We start from the raw sequence: 19,855 nt of genomic DNA, 5'->3' as shown, positions 1-19,855 counted from the left end.
ATCTGCTCTGCCACTAAAGGACTAAAAGACTTGTAACCGTTTGCTAGGTGGTTACTATTAATATTGTACACATGTTACTGTTGTTCATATAGGGACTAGGGTTCGTGGGTTTTGGGGGCTTGTAAATCTAGTGTTGTAATGACTCTAAACATGATATGTTTCTAAGTTAATAAATTATGGGCTTAAAGATGTCCCGTTGCATATAATTTATATTTGGTATAGAGTTATTTCGCAAGAGTTAGTAGGTAGTAAGTGTCAGCCCAAGGGTTGATAACTACTGCAGTTATGCCCTTCTCTAGGCTAAGAGGGTGGTCTGGGGCGGGGTGTGACAACATAGCCCACAACTCTAGATTCTCACACCGAGAATACCAAGTTAGTCATTGTGGTGGTGTCCTCACTCAACTCGACTGAGTTTGAGGTTTTAGAGGCCGTTCGTTGGGTTCGTGATCTTAGAGATCGTTGGGTTCGTATTCGCTATGATCGTGCTGCCTCGCGGTCGTTGTGTTCGAACGTTCGTGATTAAGGGAGTTTGAAGCATGAGTCTTCAAAGGTATGTACTTGTTATCCCTTGATCTTATTATAAAGCATGCTCTAATTTCGTATTGTGCATGACCTGTAAGTTTTCGTTTCTTGACTGTAATATTTTATGTTCAATATCGAATGGAATTTGGAGCAATCATTCCGCTGCTCATGAAAATCCTCACGTCTGATTTCTACACTAAGTTAAGCGGTGGAGGAATTCACATCGACAATCCAGTAAAGCCGCTGATTCTTTGAAATTCCTATCAAGGTAAGACGTTGGATTTAGAAATGTATGAACTTGCTAATGGATTTTCTGATTGTGAGCAGGATTTAATTGAGTTTCACCTGGAAAATCAAACCCTCGTGCCAGTTGAGGTCCACCAAACGCCTAAGCTTGCACACTCCATGCTTACATTGGAGAACCATTCAAAGCCTTTTGTCGTCTATGGCACTGAAGCCGATCTAATTGAGGAGTTTTCTTGAACCAATGGTGAAGTTGATGTGTATTCCACGCCATATTCGAAACAAGTAAGTAGGTATAAGTATGACCCTACACCACACCTTAAGGAACCTCAGGTAAAATAATTAGAGGCTTCTAAGCCTAGAATCGTACTTTGTCTTGGAATTTCTTGCATCTTCGATTATTGCTTTGTTGAGTCTTTTCTTTCTTTTGACTCTTTTGGGTCATTTGAGTCATTGATTCTTTCTTTTTCTCTTTTTTACCAAATATAAGAAAACCCAAATTCGACCTGTCTGGTTCTCGAGAGAGGATGAGTTCTCTTATAGCCCTTCCCAGCTATATAGATTCATCCAAGAGAGGACCGAGAAATATGAGAATTTTTATGTACCTTGAAAAGCATAAAAGATGGGTCGTGTCGAGCAATAGCCAAGCGTAAACAATAAAACAACTTTTATTCACTTTTCTTTATTTGCTTTCTAGGAATAAAATTTTAGACTAACTTTTTTTCTTTTTCTTGTTGCTTTTTGATAACGGACAGAAAGGCACATTATTACAGTGCTAAGTTATTAAACAATGAAGGTTTGCGTTGATAAAATATGTTAGATTGCGTCCAAAAAGAATTAAGTTCATAACAATACGGTCGCATGCGTCCATCGCATAAAAACAGTTAACTTGTGTATTTTTATTCAGAATATGTGTTGACGCAAGGCGAAAAGTGCGATTACAAGAAATCAATGGTCGAGCGCAGCGTTACCGCAAGGCTTTGCGGTGATTTCTGTTCGCAAACATCTACTCAAGAAGGATTTTTGCATAGAGCCGACGCAACTTGGTGAGTGCATCTGGGTGAAAAGCATAATTAATCATGATGGGACAGAAAGCTGATGACGGTCGAATCCGAATTAAGTCGACAAGCCGCTAACGATAACAAGTCCACTCAGCTTTTCGGTGACAAATATTCGACACATCAGTTAGAGAATTAAAGTCATCCCATCTATGCAATCATAAGAGAGAAGCAGCCTTTCACTCCAAAGCTCTATAAATACCGAAGGCAACCTTTAGAAAAGCTAGTTCAGCGAGTTCGGACAGTTAAAGAATTTTCCCTTAGATAGAATAGCCTTGTTCTTAGTTTTTCTTTTATTTTAAGGCGGAGCGAGAGAAGGGAAGAGACGTCGGAAGATCGCTCAGGGCAACTCAAGAGAGAACCCGGAGGCGTGGAAAAGCAGAGAGCAGGCCGACTCTCGCGAGAGCGAGACTATCTTTTGAACAGAGTAGAAAAGACAGTGTAAAAGCCTTAGGAAGCAAGAGATTACTACCAAGCTCTTTATTCTCTCCTTGCATTGTTATTTTGTATTTCAACTCTATATTTATACAATGGAAGTTCTTATTCTACATCTGTTCACTCTCTTGAAAGAACGCATGAATAGCTAAATTTACCGAATGGGTTGAGAAGAACTAAGCTAACATGTCTTAGGATCTTCATCGCATGCAATTATCTTGTTTTATGTTATGCCCAATACCCCTTTAGAGCTACTCGAGAGAGAGTCTAAAGAAAGAACCTAAGACTTGAGAGAGCGAGGTTAGAATCTAGACTCGAGAGAGCAAGATTAGATCTGTATAAGCAAGAGATAGGGACTTAGAGATAAGCTCTATTTCCCAACCTACATCGCATGCACCCTAGAGGTAGGTTATGATATTATGTGGCCGCCTTATTTGTGTGTGTCATTTTGTCATCGCATAAATAAGAATATAGGCTTATGTGTAGGTCCTATAGACTCATCACATATATCGCATGCATTCTAGTATTAGAAGCCGTAACATTTGTGTCGAGAGATGATTTGCTATTGTATGTAGGTTGCATGATCGCATAACATGAACGCATCCTAGGAAGTGTTAGCTAATACGTTATTTTTATGAATGAAAATATGGATGATATGCATTGATGGATTGCATTGTGCACTCAAGTTTCCCCAGCAGAATTCAAGTGTAAATTCCTCTGAGTTCCTGGTAAGCCAAGATCGAACACAGGGACTTGTGAAAATAGTTGCATTGGTGATTTTTATGAAAACTTGCAGTAACCAATTAAATAAATTATTAGGTTTGTTGTTTGCGTTGATGAGAATAAATAACAAATGTGGCAGAGTTTGAAAAGAGTTGGTAAATAGGAAATACGATGAATATGTGGTGAATGGGTTGAGAAAAGTTTCGGCTAACACTCCCGAGAATGCGTTCATGCTTGCGATCATGCAACATGCATACAATAGTAAACCACCTTTTGGCATGAGTGCTATGGCTTCTAAGGCTAGAACACATGCGATAAATATGTGATAAGTCTACAGGGTTTACACATAAACCTCTATCTCTATTTATGCGATGACAACATGACATTCACACAAATATGCGACCACATAATATCACTCCTATTCCTAGGATGCATGCGATGCAAGTTGACAAACAAGGCTTATCTCTAAGTCCCTATCTCTTGTTTATGCAAGCCTAATCTTGCTCTTTTGAGTCCAGATTCTAATCTAGCTCTCTCGAGACATTAGGTTCTTTCTCTAGATTCTCTCTCAAGTAACTCTAAAAGGTGTTTTGCACAACATAAAATAAGACAATTGCAAACAATGAACTTCCTAGGTCATGTTAGCTTAGTTCTTCTCAATCCATTCAACTAGTTTAACTACTCATGCGTATTAAGAGAGTGAGCAGATGTAGAAATAGAACTTCCATTAAATAGATATGAGATGAAGTACAAATAACAATGCAAGTATAGTAAAGAGCCTGGAGAAATTTCTTGCTGCCAGGCATTTACACTGTTTCTACTCGTGCTCTAAAGATATTCTCGCTCTCGCGAGAGTCGGCCCGCTCTCTGCTCTTACTGTGAAACTCAGATCTCCATTTTCCTACTTAAGTAAGTGATTAAGGGGTTAATTAGGAGAAAGTTAAATCCTATGTTATGTAAATAATCTAATAATTTTACAATTGTCATAATAACTGTAATAATTATCACCTTCTATGGAGCAACAATTAGTAGAGTGAATGTAAACTATAATGGTTAGGTATTATAGTTACGATACCATATTTGATCCTGGAGTACGAGTAGAGAGGCCCTAAAAGGATAAAAAGAAGAGAAAACCTTGAAGACTTAAATCTGAAATAGTGAAGAAAGGATTGAAGAACTGAGGAAAATATAGAAAATTATTTGGGAAAATTCGTGTGGAAGTTACACGGAGATAAAACCATATTCACAGATAGCTAACGAGATTGGAAGAGGGAAGGTTGGAGAGAGCGAGATTTGGAAAGAATAAGATTGGAAGAGCAGTTGAGCGAAGAGTTTGAGCAAGAAAGTGGGGGAGAGTGAGAGTTTGAGCGAGAAAGTTGGAGAGATCGAGAGTTTGAGCGAGAAAGTTGGAGAGAGCGAGAGTTGGAAAGAGTGAGATTGTGAGCGAGAAAGTGGGAAGAGCGAGAGTTTGAGCGAAAAAAGTTGGAAAGAGAAGCGAGAGTAGAGAGAAGTGAGATTGTGAGCGAGAAAGTGGGAGAGAGCAAGAGTGGAGAGAGCGAGACTAGAAGAGAAAGTGGGAGAGGGGGAGAGCGGAGAGAGCGAGAACAGACCTGAAACACCTCAATTCGACGTACGCCCACGCGATCGAAGGAACTCGCCTGTGCATTAAACGGCCGGGCAAGTATTTATGTGTTGAATTTGGCCACGTTCTTATAGATTATACATTGAAAACTCTAAATTGAATACAAACAAAGATTGAAGATGCAAGGGCAAACGTCAACCAAAATTAGGTGTCTTATTAAGAGAATTCTTAAACCCTAAGAAATTGTGGTGGATGCGTATGGAAAGAACACCTTGAGCCAAAGTGAGGTAAGCTTACGTTGATGAAGGGAGAAGTAACCACTTGGCCATGCAGCCAAGTAGGTGATGTCAACACCATAGGAGGTTTGGACGCCTATAAATAGAGCCTTTGGGTTTTCATTTTCAAATCACAAATCATAAAATTTGTAAAAAGAGGGGGAGAGTAGAGTGCATTGGACAGTGAGGGTGGAGGAGAATACATCAACTTAAGACGAGGAGATCTCCCAATCTACTCGAGCGTTTGATGTAATTTCAAAGCCATCTAAAAGATAAGAGAGTCTAGTTTTCATGGTGAGGCTGCTGGATCTCTAAGGAATTGGGCTGAAGAATGAGAAAAAGATAGAGGGGTCGAGCTATCGGGTAAGCTGGGCCATTCTTGATGTTTGGATGATTCTGACTAAACCATGAAGAGTTATAAGCTAATATTTTATGGTAATCTTCTTGAGACATTTTAGAATAGTTTTGTAGAAGGAAGTATCTCAAAATAAGGTTTATAACTATGAGTAATCTAAGATGTAAGTTAGATCTGGATTCTAGGGGTAAAAAGGGAGCCCGAGGTAGAAAAGGGAACTATTAGAAAGGCTCCTAAGCAATTAAGGTAAGTGTAATAACTTTGATAATTAACACATAGTGTGAGTGTTATAGTTTTATAGTTTCGATATATCATGAATATCACAGCTTTGAAGTATTAGGATTTGTTATTATCTCTCGTGAATATTTACATAATTTTAATAGAGAAATGCATAGTAGGATGTATGATGGTCTTGTTAAGTACTGAGAGGTTTATGAAAGAAATGCATGCTCAGTATTATTTAGAGGTAGAGGTAGAGCTTTGAAGTATTGTGTTAATACGCATGTTTTCTCTTCTATATGACCGCTAAGGAACCCAATAGAGGTAGAATCATGAAGATAGATTAGGGTTAGGGCTATCCTAGATTAGGGTTAGGGCTATCCTACCTTAATTGTTGATTAGGACGCTTTCTTGACTAGGTTATGCTAGTTTTCCGCCTTTGTAGAGACTGTCCTTAGTTACAACTGTCCTTTATCTTTTGAATTTTACCATGTTTCTTGTCTTAATAAAAAAATCCCTGTTTTATAGCTTTATAGTTAAGCTCGGTTAAAGAAAATATTAAATAACATTTTCTTGTGGATCGACCTCTTACTTCCACTTTAACTACAAGTTAGCTAGGTTGTTGTTCGAGCTTTATAAATATTGTTTGTTTCGGGTTAGGTAGAATTAACGACACCTACTTAGCTATCGGACAAACGCCCCTCCAAAGCATAAACCTAATGGTCGCTCGATGTATGAAGGCAGTATGCTCAGGTGTAGGCTAGCATTGCAACGCTCCGAAGATGGAACAACGCCACCGTCACAACACAAGTGCAACGCTCATCTCCAATGCTATAAGGCAGAATGGTAGCCTTGCAACGCTCAACCCTAATGTTGCAATGCTATGTAGTTTGACAGAACTTCCACCTCTACATGCACACAACCAAGCGTCAAGGGAAAGCTTTGTGACACCTCCTTGATGCTCAACAAAAATGCTCTACATCGTTGTGACGCTCTCCCTAGCATTGCGACGCTGCGACAAACCTATAAATGAGCCATTTGGGGCCAACACTCTATACAACGAATAATAGAGAAAAAATTGAAGAGTTAAACTAGTTTTGGGAGCCTTTGTAGTTGAATTGTTATACAAAGTTTGCCATAGTTATCCTCGTTTCTCAACAAATCATTGTGATTCTGATATGCCTTTTAAAGGCTAGGTAAATTCTCTTGATTATTTGTATGGCTTAATTCTTGAAGGGTTGCTAGTTAAATTTACTTAATTGTTGTGAACCCTTTGGGCGGATTTCTGTTAATTTTAATAGAGTTTCAATGAATTGACCTGACAAATTAATTTATCAAAGTTATTGTTTGCAATATTGTCATAGTCTATGCAATGTTGATTGATTTAGTTGCACATATTAGGATCGCATGTTTAGGGTCTAGACTTTTTTTGGCCTAGTATAATATTTTCCAATTAATCATGCTACAAGATATGGCTTTTTCGGTTTGTAGTATGTCTCAACAATTGAACCCTATTGTATTGCAATTCAGTTTTAACTTGTACGTCACTAAGAAGGAAGAGTTAATAATTGAATTAGTGCTAGTTGGATTTTTATCAAAATTGGCTAATTGGGCTATTATATATTCTAATGGGTTGAAGGGTTCATAAAATTAGTAAAATTAACTAGTGCCTAAGGATGGAAAATAAAAAGCATACAAATAAAATCCAAAATTTTTCCATCAATTTGATTCAATCCCTTTTTGTGGCTTAGTCTCTGTTTTTCTGTTTGCTTGTCAAATTTATTTTGCGCACAATCAAACAATCCCCCCACCCCCCCCCCCAATGTGGAATTCTTAAATTGTTCTGACTGATCATTAGACTCTCTGTAGATTTGACCCCGATCTTACCATTTTACTGCATTTGTGGTACAAGTCTTAGATTGGGGATTTTCTCTCTCTATTATCTTTCTTTTCTCGGACTGGAGACGTGTACGACGACGCCTTTCCGGAGCCCAAACAGAAATTTCTTGAATTTACATAATGTTCCAAGAATGTCTTTCATTCATTTATAACTACTTTAATATAGTTTGAACTTATATACCATTTTTTTTTTATTAATTTCAATTTCTTTTTAAACAATATTGTTTATATTAAACTTGCAAGTTGTTTTTCTCAATAAAATAATACATTTTAATTTAAGATTTCTTATAAAATAAATAATCTACATTTAAATTTGAACATCTTTCTAAAAATATTAAACAATTACAATATAACGAAAAAAAGGGATGTATGGCTGGTAATATTTATCTTAGTTATAAAATACAAATAAAGAAGGGTGATATATATAAGTAAAAATTAATGATTAAAAAAAGTAAAAGAAGGGATGCCCTCGACATGGGAATTCTGAAAAACTCATGTTCTCAGGAGAGCATCCAAAACTCTCAAAATGTCCTTCATAATAGCATTTTTGGATGCCCGAGAATATCTAGATGTCAAGATATTTTATATTATCTAATACAAACACAGTAATCCAGATGTCTATGTTATGTGAATCTTAGACTCCTACAAAATAAACGTCTCCTGAATAAATCTTTGTCATTGCATATGGGGATCTCATTAACTATCAATCACGGGTCTTGACCCAAGAGTACTTTACATAAAATCAAAGAATGGACTTTGCCTAAATTTTAACACCTTATCAAGTAGGTCCTTATATTTTAAAATTTGTAACAATTTAGACCCCTTTTGGTAACCATTTGGTTTTTTATTTTTATTTTTGTTTTTGAAAATTAAGTCTATTTCATCCATATTTCTTACCATGATTTGCATCTTTCTTAAGTAAAATGGTTGAATTCTTAACTAAATTCCAAAAACAAAAACAATTTTTTGAAAGTTACTTTTTTTTATTTCTCAAAATTTGGCTTGATTGTTTAAACCATTAGTGAAAAATAAATAACAAAAGAAAAAATTTGGAGGTGAAAGTAATGTCCATAGGGTTAATTTAAAAAACAAAAACAAAAAAAATACAAAACAAAATGTTGCAAAACGGGACTTAGTCTCTATACTTTCAAATTTGATACAATTTAGTCCCTATCGTAAAAAATATTATCAAATTTAATTGTCAATTTTGATTATGAACAACTTAATCATATAATCTATAAACAAATTTGATCTTGAGACAATTTATCAAACATCACTTATTATGGGTAAGAATGTCATCAAACTTTAATTGTTAGTTTCTTCATGATAGAAACTAAATCATGGTAAACTATAGAATTGGTAATTAAAAGTTGAATGACTAAACTATTATAATTTTGAAAGCAAGAGACTAAGGCCTCATATTGAAAACCATTATTTGGTTTTTTTTTTTTTTTAGGTTTTTAAAAATTATTTTTGTTTTCTTACCACTTTTTTATCATAATTTTCATCTTTTCTAACGACTATTGAAAAGTAGATGATAACATCAATAATTCAATATGTAGAATGAATGTTTATAAGAATATAAGAAATAAAAAAATGAAATAGTTATCAAATGGGCTTAAATCTTTACAAACTAAAATTCATAGGATATTTATAATAGACAGTAGAATAAGAGAAAAAATCTAAAAATATATTACATATTTAAAATATTTGCAAATATGAATGAGTTAGTCAATCTTTGATTTTTTTTATAATTTCCAATTTCGCCCTTCTTTATCTTGTTTTTTGCACACCTTTTTTTTAGTTTTTTTATTTTCTTTCCTTTCTTCGATTTTTACTTCTTCCCTACTTTTTTTTCATTTTCTTTCTTTCTCCAGTTTTTTATTCTTCCTTTTTTTTTTTAATTTTATTCTTTCCTTTATACGATTTTTTCTTCTTTCATTTATTTTTTATTTTCTCTCATTTCTTTCTTTTTCTTTCCTTTATTTTTTTCTTTTCTTTCATTTCCTTCTTTTTTTCCTTTCTTTTTTTTAATTTTCTTTTCTTTCTTGGATTTTTGTTTATTTTCTTTCATTTCTTTGATTTTTGCTTCTTTCCTTTTCTTTTTTTAATTTTCTTTTCTTTCTTGGATTTTTGCTTATTCTTTTTTTTTTATTTTCTTTCATTTCTTTGATTTTTGCTTCTTTCCTTTCTTTTTTTTTTTATTATTTTCTTTTCTTTTCTTTCTCTGATTTTCTGCTTCTTCTCTTTCTTTTTCTTTTTTTAATTTTTCTTTCATTTCTCTGGTTTTTGTTTCCTTTTTTTCTATTTAATTTTCTTTCATTTCTTCAGTTTTTGCTTCTTCTGTTTCTCTTATTTTTAAAAATTTTCTTTCCTTTATTTGAATTTTTTTTCTTCTTCCCTTTTTTCACAAGAATTATGAGGTTGAGTTTCATACGCAAGACTTGAACGTACTTAATTCATAAGTGACTTAACACCAACAAGTCAATCATCAAGTTTGATTATTATAACAAATAATAAATAGAAATAGAAAATGAAAGTTTATCAGTGATAGTCAATAATATTTTCTATCGTTGATAGCTTAATCTTTGATTATATTTTCATAATAGCCACTTATAGAAATCTATCATTTATAGCCAATTTAGTGAATTTAATTAATAAAATTGAATCTTGAACTAAAATATAAGTGAAATGCTTAGAAGCTATCACTAATAGCATGTTTACCAGTGAGAGAAGTTATCAATGAAAAGAAAATATTTGGGAAGGACAAGAAATGGGAAAAAAGGTGTCCAATGGCTATGATTGACAGAAGCTACTACTGATAGCACATTATCGGTGATAGAAGCTATCACTAATAGCACGTTATCGGTGATAGAAGCTATCACTGATAGCACGTTATCAGTGATAGAGAATTATCACTGATAGTATAATATCAGTGAGATCATTGATAGCATCTTATCAATGATGTTATCAATGAAAGAAACTATGATAACCACAATTTGAGTGATGTTAGTGATATCGGTGATAAAATTTAGGTGATATCTATATATCGAGTTTCTTTCAAAGATGATAACCAGTTATAGAAGTCTATCACCGATAGCCTTAAGTGTTAATGTTTCAAGGTTGATGTTAATTGATGAAAGTCTATCAGTGATAGCGACTGATAGCTGCTATCAGTAATAGTCATGATAAAAGATTATTAGTGATAACTACTGTGGTAATCAAAGTTGTTGGTCTTCTTTCAAAGTTGATCACTATTTATAATGTATCATTGATAGCCACTGATAGTCTTAAGTAATGATATTTCAAGGTTGATTCCAATTGATGAAAGTGAATCAATGATAGCTACTGATAATTGATAGCAAATTAAAAGCTAATATTTCAAGATTGTATTAATTTTTCTCAAATTGAAAGCTACCGCTGATAGCAATTATCATCGATAGCAATTGTAGAAGTTATCAGCAGCTGATAATAGCAAGTGATAGCTTTTAATTTGAGAAAACTGGGAAGAAACAACAAAATGATGACTAGGCATAAGCTTTTTAGTCTTTTACCATTTTTTTTATGTATGCATGCAATTATTTTATCCTTGTACTACATATTCTATTATTTTGTGCTTGAATTCTATTTATGCAACTAGCCTAAATTCATAGACCAAAAGTGACTTTTAACATTTATTTTAGTGTTTTTTGCACTAAAATTCACCACTGTCATGATGTCACAAGTAACCATTCGAGTTTTGAATTTTATTCAATTGGGTTGCATACTTGAAATCGGGTTTGGGTTTTAGAAAAGCAATCGGGCTGGTGAGTTCATCCCTAACCCAAAGGCCTTCGAGTCTCCCCTTAAATTTTTTTGTCGCATTATTATGATAACATTAGGTTCGGGCTTTGAAAAAGACGTCGGGTTGGAGATCTCATCCCAAGCGCGAGTTCATGGGAAAAGCTGAAAGTGCCCTCTAACGTAAGCAAAATGTTATAATTCATAACATAGTGGGGTCGAGTCATAAAACATAAAGGCGGAGAAGGCAATCCATAAAAAAAAATAAATAAATAAAAAAGATTATATATATATTATAATATATATGAACCTCAATTTGAATGGTTTTGTGGGAAAAGGAAGGTAATTAGAAAAGAAATTCCCTTCAAAGAAAAAAGAAGTTTTAACTAACGTTGTAACTTTCTTACAAGATGAAAATTTGATTTTTAATTTTTTAGAATTTTAATAATATAATTTTTAAATTGCAAACAAGCTTCCTTTTAAAGAGTGAATAAGTCCTGGCAAAACCCTCGTCTTTTGCTTCAACTTCTTCCCATGGCGACTCAGCTCTTCTCTCTTCTCCGATCCTAAAACCCTAATTTTGGCTTCTATGTTCTCTCGTTCCTTTCTCACTGCCACCGGAGCCGCCATCTCCGCCTCCTCTCACTCCTCTTTCTCCCTTCTGCGCCGCCTCCGTCCCCTCGCTGCTATAGTCGCTGCCGATTTCCGCTGTCTCTCTGCAGCTCCGAGCGTGAGGGAGTTAGCTACCCGTGCCGCTTCTTCGTCTCTCAATGATCCGAATCCTAACTGGTCCAATCGCCCACCCAAGGAGACCATATTGCTTGATGGCTGTGATTTTGAACACTGGCTCGTTGTCATGGAAAAGCCAGAGGAGAATCTCACGAGGGATGAGATTATCGACAGCTATATCAAAACGCTTGCCATGGTTGTCGGAAGGTGAATTCTCGTTTTCGTCGATTGTATTTGTTCTCTCTCTCTCTCTCTCTCTCTCTCTCTCTCTCTTTCCCAGCGTCTGGCTACCCTGATGATTGCATTTAATCGTATCTCTTTTGGAGTTCTAGGATTATAGTTTGGTATTTAGAACATAATGGCGAGTTCTTTCATTTTTAATGGATGCTGAAGAAAAATATGCAGAGAAGAAACTAGGGTTGGGTTTGTGTTATCTACGGAAACATTTCCACATGGGATTTTTCTTAGTATCAAATGTTTGAAATATTTCTCTCGCGGTAAAATGTATTCAAGTATATTTCTTATTTCAAAGTAAATGGCATGTGAGGATGTGAGGTGATTAGTGGAACCGCTTGTCTCTGACGACGCCATTGTCAATTTTTAAAAAAGTTCACTATCAGTATCGATTCTTTATCCATATGCTCTGATTTTTAAATGAGAGATGAAATTTGAGAATTCTAGATGGAATTCCGGGTCACCACATGTACTATTTTCTCTATCGGTTCCTTCTCTAAAGGATAATTTGCAGTATATCGGCGTCTATGTGATAAACGGTGTTTGTAGTCATTGGTTTTTACTGTATTTGCCTATTTGGTTTCTTATTGTTACAGTGAGGAAGAAGCTAGGATGAAAATATACTCTGTTTCAACCAGATGCTACTTTGCATTCGGGTGTCTTGTTTCTGAAGAACTTTCTTACAAAATCAAAGGTACACTTTTGTGTCTTGTTTTCTTTTTGTTTCGTTGTGTTGGTCTTGGTTATTTCTTTCTTTTGTATTGATTATATGAAGTCGTACCTTTTCCTCCTCAGAGTTGCCTAAGGTTCGTTGGGTCCTTCCTGATTCATACTTGGACGTTAAGAATAAAGATTATGGAGGTAATTCCTAATCTTTTTTAAGTATGCAAATGAACATTTTACCACTCTCAATGTCTAATTTTATTGTTTCTATCGCATCCTCACCCTTTAGTTCTAAATAGAGATCAATAGTTCTAATTGAATATTCCTTGTCAGGAAGCAGAAATTAGTCTATATTAAAAACAAGTTTGTATGCTGAAATCTTAACTAGACTGGTTTTATTGTTTTCTCTCTGCCCCCTTTTTTCTTTTTCTTTTTTTCTTTAATTTTTTTTCCTAGAGAAGGTTTTATTTCAATTTAAAGCTGCTAGAAGTTAAAATGTTCATAATATCATATGAAATTGTACATGATAAATTTTGCCGAGAAAAAAAGTTGAAATATGCCATTCTAAGTTAGTAAGTAGCTTTTACCTTTACAAAAATGAAGACTATAAAGAGAGATTGAATGTTAGATACTTGCTTGAAAAGTTGAAGCTCTTGTATGATGGTTTAGGATCTTGACTCATTCAGCTCACATTCTTAAGATGTTAGAAAGCTAAAAAATGTGTCTGAGATTGTAATGCACTCTTGAGCAGGCTAACAGTATAGGGGCATTTCAATGAAAGCTCTAATCTTGAAGTTCCTTATCATCACATCAGACAAATAAAATTGGAAGGCACATATTTCTTGCAAATAATTAGGGGTAAATTGTAAAGCCAATATCTCTTTGTTGTAGTGTCTTACCTATTGGAGAACTCGTTAAATAGTATTCTGCTAGTCCACTTTTAGGCTACAACTATTTTGCACTTCTAGGCTACAACTATTTTGCCTTTTAGTATGCAGTTGTACAGAAATGTTATCTGATTTTCTGTGTATGTTTTTTCCTTTGACAGGGGAGCCTTTTATAAACGGACAAGCTGTTCCGTATGACCCGAAGTACCACGAGGAATGGATTAGAAACAATGCTAGAGCAAATGAGAGGAATAGGCGCAATGATAGGCCTCGCAATTTTGATAGGTCAAGAAACTTTGAGAGGAGGAGGGATAACATGCAAAATAGAGAATTTCCAAATGCTTCAACAAATCAACCTACTGGACCGAACATGAGTCCACCAGCTCCAAGTAGTATGCCTCCCAAAGACTTTAGTCCCAGCATGCCTCCTCACAACCATGCTGGAATGCCCCAAGGCAACTATCCGGGAGGACCACCACCTCTGAACAATTTTAACAAACCACCGCCACCACACAACTTTAACGGACCACCACCACCACCACCTCGGAACAACTTTAATGGGCCACCACCACCACCACCACTAAACAACTTTAATGGACCTCCATCACCACCACCACCAAACTTTAATGGACCTCCGTCACCACCACCACCACGAAACAACTATGCACCACCACCACCAAACCCCGGGGGAGCACCACCACACAATTTTGGGGGGCCACAGCCAAACAACTATTGGGGAGCACCACAACCAAACAACTATGGTGGACCTTCAATCTCGGGCAGGCCGCCTGCACAGAACAGCTATGGAGGGGTGCAACCTAATGCTGGTGGATGGTCTAATAATGTGCATAACAATCAACAAGAATAGTCCTCAACTGGTTTGGGAAGTCTCAAACTTGCATAAGTCGTTGGTTGTTTGGATTTAGTTGCTGCTAGGTTCTACCCTGAAATCCTACTGAACGTTGAGTTGAACTAAATGCTTTGCTTTTTGAGTAGGGTATATGCTCAGAACATGTTAGGTGTTCTAAATACAACAACGCTCCTTGTATTTATTTTTAATGATGTAGCTAATTTTTTGTTTCGAAAAAACACTTCATGTTTTACGGTTTTTTATAAAAAAAAAAAAAAAAAAAAATTGGAAAAAAATAACCTTTGGAGATTCTCTTTTTGGTTAAGATGAGGGTTATCATTTGTTGTTGCAACTAATGTGTAAATATCGATGGCCGTTCCAACAGAAAATTTTGGTATTTTGTTAATTAAGTTATTAGAATTAGTATGATTGGGGGTATATCATTTGGAGCTTTATGATAAGTAGATATGGTGAATGATTGTAGGAATTTTACCTTGAAGCGAAGTTAATATTTTGGGCACTGTTCTAAATCTTAGGGAAGCAAGAGAGATTTTCAGTTGGAAGTTGAAAGACGTAAAATTATAATTTATGCTAAAGTCATCTTTTGCACAATGTGAAAGTAAAATTATTTGAACAACTATTCTCTTGATTGAGGGATGATGTCTTAACTAATTGAGCTATACTCAAAAACTCCTCTATAACCATCCATAAATGCTTTCCATTGTTAACTTTTCTTTTCTATATTTCAATTGCAAAAGTCGTAGGGAAAAAGGCAAGTCATCTTTTTCGGCTGCCATGGACATTGAGGTTCTGCAAATACAGAGTAAAACTTTTTAACTTCTTGTCAGTTGTCACTGCCTTCCCTCAAGTATTCCAACACTCCTGAGCTTTAATCTTTTTACTTGAACAAGCTTCGGTAGCTCAAAGGATCTAAATGTTCCCAGAATCTGCGTGAGTCAGAAACAGGAATTACAGACAAGAAATAGGTACAGAAGGATCATTTGTGTGTTATGCAATAGAAGAATTACTGGGTGTGTTATTATCATGTTGAACAAAATGCAAAACCTTTTTCATCTCCCGATGGAATTCTGACATTGAGAGTAAGAAAAGACCCTAGTTCCTACCTTACATATAAATACACAAGTTTATTGATAAAATGAAAATCACCTGGAATTAATGGGAGGACAAGACGCCTGCAGATGCTAGATATTTACTCTTCCTGCAAGCAGTAAAGATCAGTCAAAGGTTACCCTTCCGCAAACCCGGTGCACTGGTATGTCAAAGTAGAGGCTATAAGAACTTTGCAGGCTGTAGATTCGGCTTTTCTATTCTTGGCAACTTGAATTTGATCTGCCAGTGATACTTCTTTCCTCATTTGACCTTTCTTTATAAGATCCAGATCCAGTTTTTCCCAGGATGTGTTTTTGGGTGCCACTGAAGCTATACTTCCTTGGGCAATGACTGCACCATTTGTTGAAATCTTTTTGCGAATCTAGATTCAAAGACAAGTGAAAGAGGATAACAACAATATAAGAAGACATAAGAATGTGGTAAGAACCTTGATATTATAAAGTGCCATTTTACATTTCAGAGCGATGGCAAATTAAAATGAAGAAAGTTGGGCAAAAAATTTACATTTCCAATTTGTTATGATAGGTGAGCTTTTGTTATAGATCAGTTCCATTGCATGCTTGCTATCATTTTGATTCATCCAGTGGAAATGAGCAATCACAAGCTTTGCCTTTCTACTTGAGGAACAACAATTTCAATCAAACTATTTGAGTAAATCAACAGAATCTCCCTGATCTTTACCTTTTTCAATCTCTGCTTAAGCTTTGATCTTTCGATGGTAGTCGATTTCTTCATCTTTCTCAGGGTGTCATCTCCTTCTTTTCCCTTTCTTTTCCCCCCATTTCTTCTTCTGGAACACATTTTCAACTTCTTTGTTTTGGAATTGTCTTCCCCTTTTTCTTTCTTATGAACCATCCCTTGGACTTTTTTCTTTTTCACATTTTCTGCTCTCGTCACTTTTAGTTTTGTCTTCTCTGCAACCCGTTGAAGATCTTGGTGAAGTATTTCTTGTTTTATCTTGTCATAGCTGTCCCAGTCGAGTTCTTGTTCTTCCTTCCCTCCTTTCTTTGCAGCAACAGCTATGCTTTCCATCCACGACAGAAAGAATGTCTCATTTAATCTCTTCTTCATTAGTCTCTTTCCCCAAACACATCTGAGTGAAGAGCTAATTTTAACCTTAACCTGATCACTGCAAATAGAATAAATGAAGATTCAACTGCCTAGCAAGTCAATACCTTATGAAAAGACGAGATTTGCCTCATCAAGCCAAACAATTCCACTTGTTATCGAGGAAACTCTCTTAAACTAATAAGTTTTCGTCACCAAGAACTTGCTCCCAGGACTGAAGTACACGGTAAAGTTCTGGTGAATATTCAAACACAAAGAGAGACTTTTAATTTCACATGGTCAAGGGGAAAATGTCGAGATTTTGGAGCCAATGACATCAATTCTAGGACTATAACAGTTGAGCATTCTTTTCCCACAGCCTTATTGAACTCTAGGCCAGGGTGGTTACAACTCGATCGAAGATGAGAAGTTTTTTATGATTTCAGGGCAGATCCTAAAACGGGATTTTTCTTTTTCCTTTTCTGTTTTATAAGAGATCTTGAATGTAGATTGTAAGGTTTACGATCTAGACTTACATTAGACTTCTTATTAATTCTATAAAAAGAAGTCATTGGTTTTGTTAAAATGAAAATGCTGCAAGAAAACTTTGCTTATCTTCAACATACAAGCACCTACTATGTCAGATCAATTTATACTGTTTATCCAAATTTCCAAACGTTATGTTTAATCCTTGAACTTTCATGAAAACTCAACTTAGTTATTTCCATTAATTTTCTACTAATCATTTAATGCCCAGGCAGTAGTTTTCCTCATGATTCCATGCACTTTTTCCTCCAGAGTTCACCTTCGATTCTAACATACTAAAATAACACATCAACAACCACCTGATGTGTATATATTCTCATAATCTGTTATCCAGCTACTCTATCCTCCCTAGTACTTTGTCCCATCATTACTCTGGAAACATGATGGTCATAGCATATGAATATGACCGGCTATTCAGCATCTTCCAAGTTCATGGTAAAACAGTGCAACTTTCAAGTTCATTTCGGAATTAAGAAATACGAGTGTGCAAGAATAAGAGTGAAACCTATGAGTGCGGGGATATTCGGACATCTTCCTCCTCACCTGCAATACTCAAGGAAAAATGAAAAAGAAGAGAACTTTACTTTAGGGAATATGATTGGTGATTCGATTTAAAAAGTAAATATCCATAGTGAACGTGCAGAACATGCTTTTCTTTTCCATTGCTTTTAATTGCTTATTTTTCTTTTAATGTGTACTAAATGGAAAAAAAAAAAGACTAGCAGTGAGAAAAAAGCCACGTATAGCAACAAGTAGTCGAATGTTTGGAGCAAGACAGGAATAGACAATGTGCTGAAAGCCTACATTCAATCCAACAGCATCAAGGAAGTACAGATAAACATAAGTTGGAAGAACCTCACCTTGGGGTCTCTCAAGGCTTCAATTGTTCTCTGCTTGATTCGCTTACGAGTTTCTGCAGATAATTATAGGTTAAAATCCTAAACTCCACCAAGTATAACCTGTAGCCTTAAAATTCACCATTCCTTCCCACTAAATGCTACTTACCCAGGTTGTGTTTCTTGCCCTTGTTCCATGGCACTCTCCCTTTATTTGCCAGTCCGATCTTTTTTCGTCTTTGCAATTCCTTGTCATTTTCAGTCTCAAGATTTTCTGGAGAATCATTTTTGTTGCTCACGACCAGCTTCTCAATAGGACCTGAGGAACACTTAGACTTGTAGCACTCGGCAAAGTTGGAATTTCTACCTTCATCAACCATGAAAAGCATGGCTTGTGAAGAACTCCTTCTGTTAAAAATATCTAAAGGAGAAAAGACTGAATCACTCCTTATTATAGTCATCTGCTGATTAATTGGCCCAGCATTTGGAGGAAGATTGATATTGGCTATCGGGTAATAAGAAATCTTCCAGAGGGCAGGATTTGGAGCAAGATTAACTGATAGTGTTGTACCTAATAATCTCCTGTAATACATTCAGAAATGCAATGAAATAAATGTCTGGTAAGCGAGAATTGAAACATCTTATGTTTTCTCTTTTGACCCTTAAGAAAAACACCCTCAATTTTACACAGTCACAATCCTTCACTTCTATCTGACTGATAAATATTAATGCTATAAAATAGTCAATGAAAAAAAATGTAAAAAAGGTTATAAATATCTTTCTTTAATTATATGCTTCAACTTTAGTTTCAATTTGATCGCAGTAGTTTTAAAAGTTCCATCATGGCTCCAATCTTTTGATTGTTGCTTTGATGTACATGCCATCACTGAAGAGTGACATATCAATAATGTGGAGAGTTATCTATGGTTCAATTCCAAAATGAGTAACATAATCCAAAACGATATTGGTGGTTGCATTCCAACATGAAATTACTAACTTCTTTCATTGTATCCAGCCAAAATAATGTCCTAAAAGCCTAGTTAAATTCATGTTTTGCTATTAATTCGATCCGCCAGTAAAATAAACAGTTCCTGTATTTACAGATCTCCCATGACTATCAAGCAAAAAATTTAAACCAGAATCGAGCATAGCTAAGCAGTCAAAGCATCTTTTTCTTCTATAGTGATTGGAGTCCAAACCCTCACCCTTGCATTTGTTGTCCTCCAGATCCAGAGTTCATTATCCATAATGATTAGAGTACACTAGTAGCAGCGAAGAAGGTCATGAGGTTCTAAAATGCAGGATATATAAATTATTAAGTCTCATTGAATTATTAAGTCCCATTGCCCTTCAACTTTCCCCTTCAGAGTATTGAGGAATGCACGCAAAATAATTTCCAAAAAACAAACTCGAGGAAAATGACCCCTACTTGTTCTAAAACAGAAAGAACGTAATTGGAGCCAGAACATTCATGGCCACTTCCATGAAAGCTAAAACAGAGATGTTAATGGGAGAGAATTATGGCGGGGAGTTAGAATCAGAGAGGAAAGCAAAGAAAAAAATACTAAGTTCCGTTGAACCCATAAGCAGAAAATTTCCGGCGAACGTGAAAATGTAGGAGAATGGAGAGTGAGTTACATGTGAGTGTATGGCATTCGAGTGAAATGGCAATCCATAAGGTGGAGGCCGACGAAGAAACCGGCGAGCGGCGTCCGAAATGGGTTTGCAGAAGAAGAAGAATCCCAAGGACCCAACAGCCCAAATGCCCATAAAATCCAAAATTGAACATTTGTTTTGGTCATTTAGTTTAATAAATGATCAAATTGCACTCTGAAACTGAA

General features: G+C 35.6%; 2 protein-coding genes across 2 annotated transcripts in view; one reads left to right on the top strand and one right to left on the bottom strand.

Annotated features, from left to right (window-relative positions):
* The window catches only part of LOC120079651 (multiple organellar RNA editing factor 8, chloroplastic/mitochondrial-like), a 24,477-nt gene extending 9,738 nt beyond the window's left edge, over positions 1-14,739 (top strand). Inside the window, exons 3-7 of the mRNA XM_039033925.1 lie at positions 850-995; positions 11,638-12,027; positions 12,651-12,748; positions 12,850-12,915; positions 13,766-14,739. Of these exons, the coding sequence (XP_038889853.1) occupies positions 850-995; positions 11,638-12,027; positions 12,651-12,748; positions 12,850-12,915; positions 13,766-14,472 (1,407 nt within the window). The 3' untranslated portion in view covers positions 14,473-14,739. The remainder of the gene's footprint in view (positions 1-849; positions 996-11,637; positions 12,028-12,650; positions 12,749-12,849; positions 12,916-13,765) is intronic.
* LOC120085828 lies at positions 14,651-19,855 on the bottom strand. The gene is made up of 7 exons (XM_039042040.1): positions 19,653-19,855; positions 18,184-18,596; positions 18,039-18,091; positions 17,684-17,721; positions 16,267-16,714; positions 15,622-15,946; positions 14,651-15,401 (listed from the first exon to the last, which is right to left on the bottom strand). Exons 1-6 carry the CDS (start codon positions 19,814-19,816, stop codon positions 15,701-15,703), a joined length of 1,362 nt encoding a protein of 453 aa, XP_038897968.1. The 5' UTR covers positions 19,817-19,855; the 3' UTR covers positions 14,651-15,401; positions 15,622-15,700.

This window comes from Benincasa hispida, chromosome 1 (assembly GCF_009727055.1).
Source record: "Benincasa hispida cultivar B227 chromosome 1, ASM972705v1, whole genome shotgun sequence".
Classification (NCBI taxonomy): Eukaryota; Viridiplantae; Streptophyta; class Magnoliopsida; order Cucurbitales; family Cucurbitaceae; genus Benincasa; species Benincasa hispida.
This window is presented reverse-complemented; position numbering and strand designations above follow the sequence as displayed.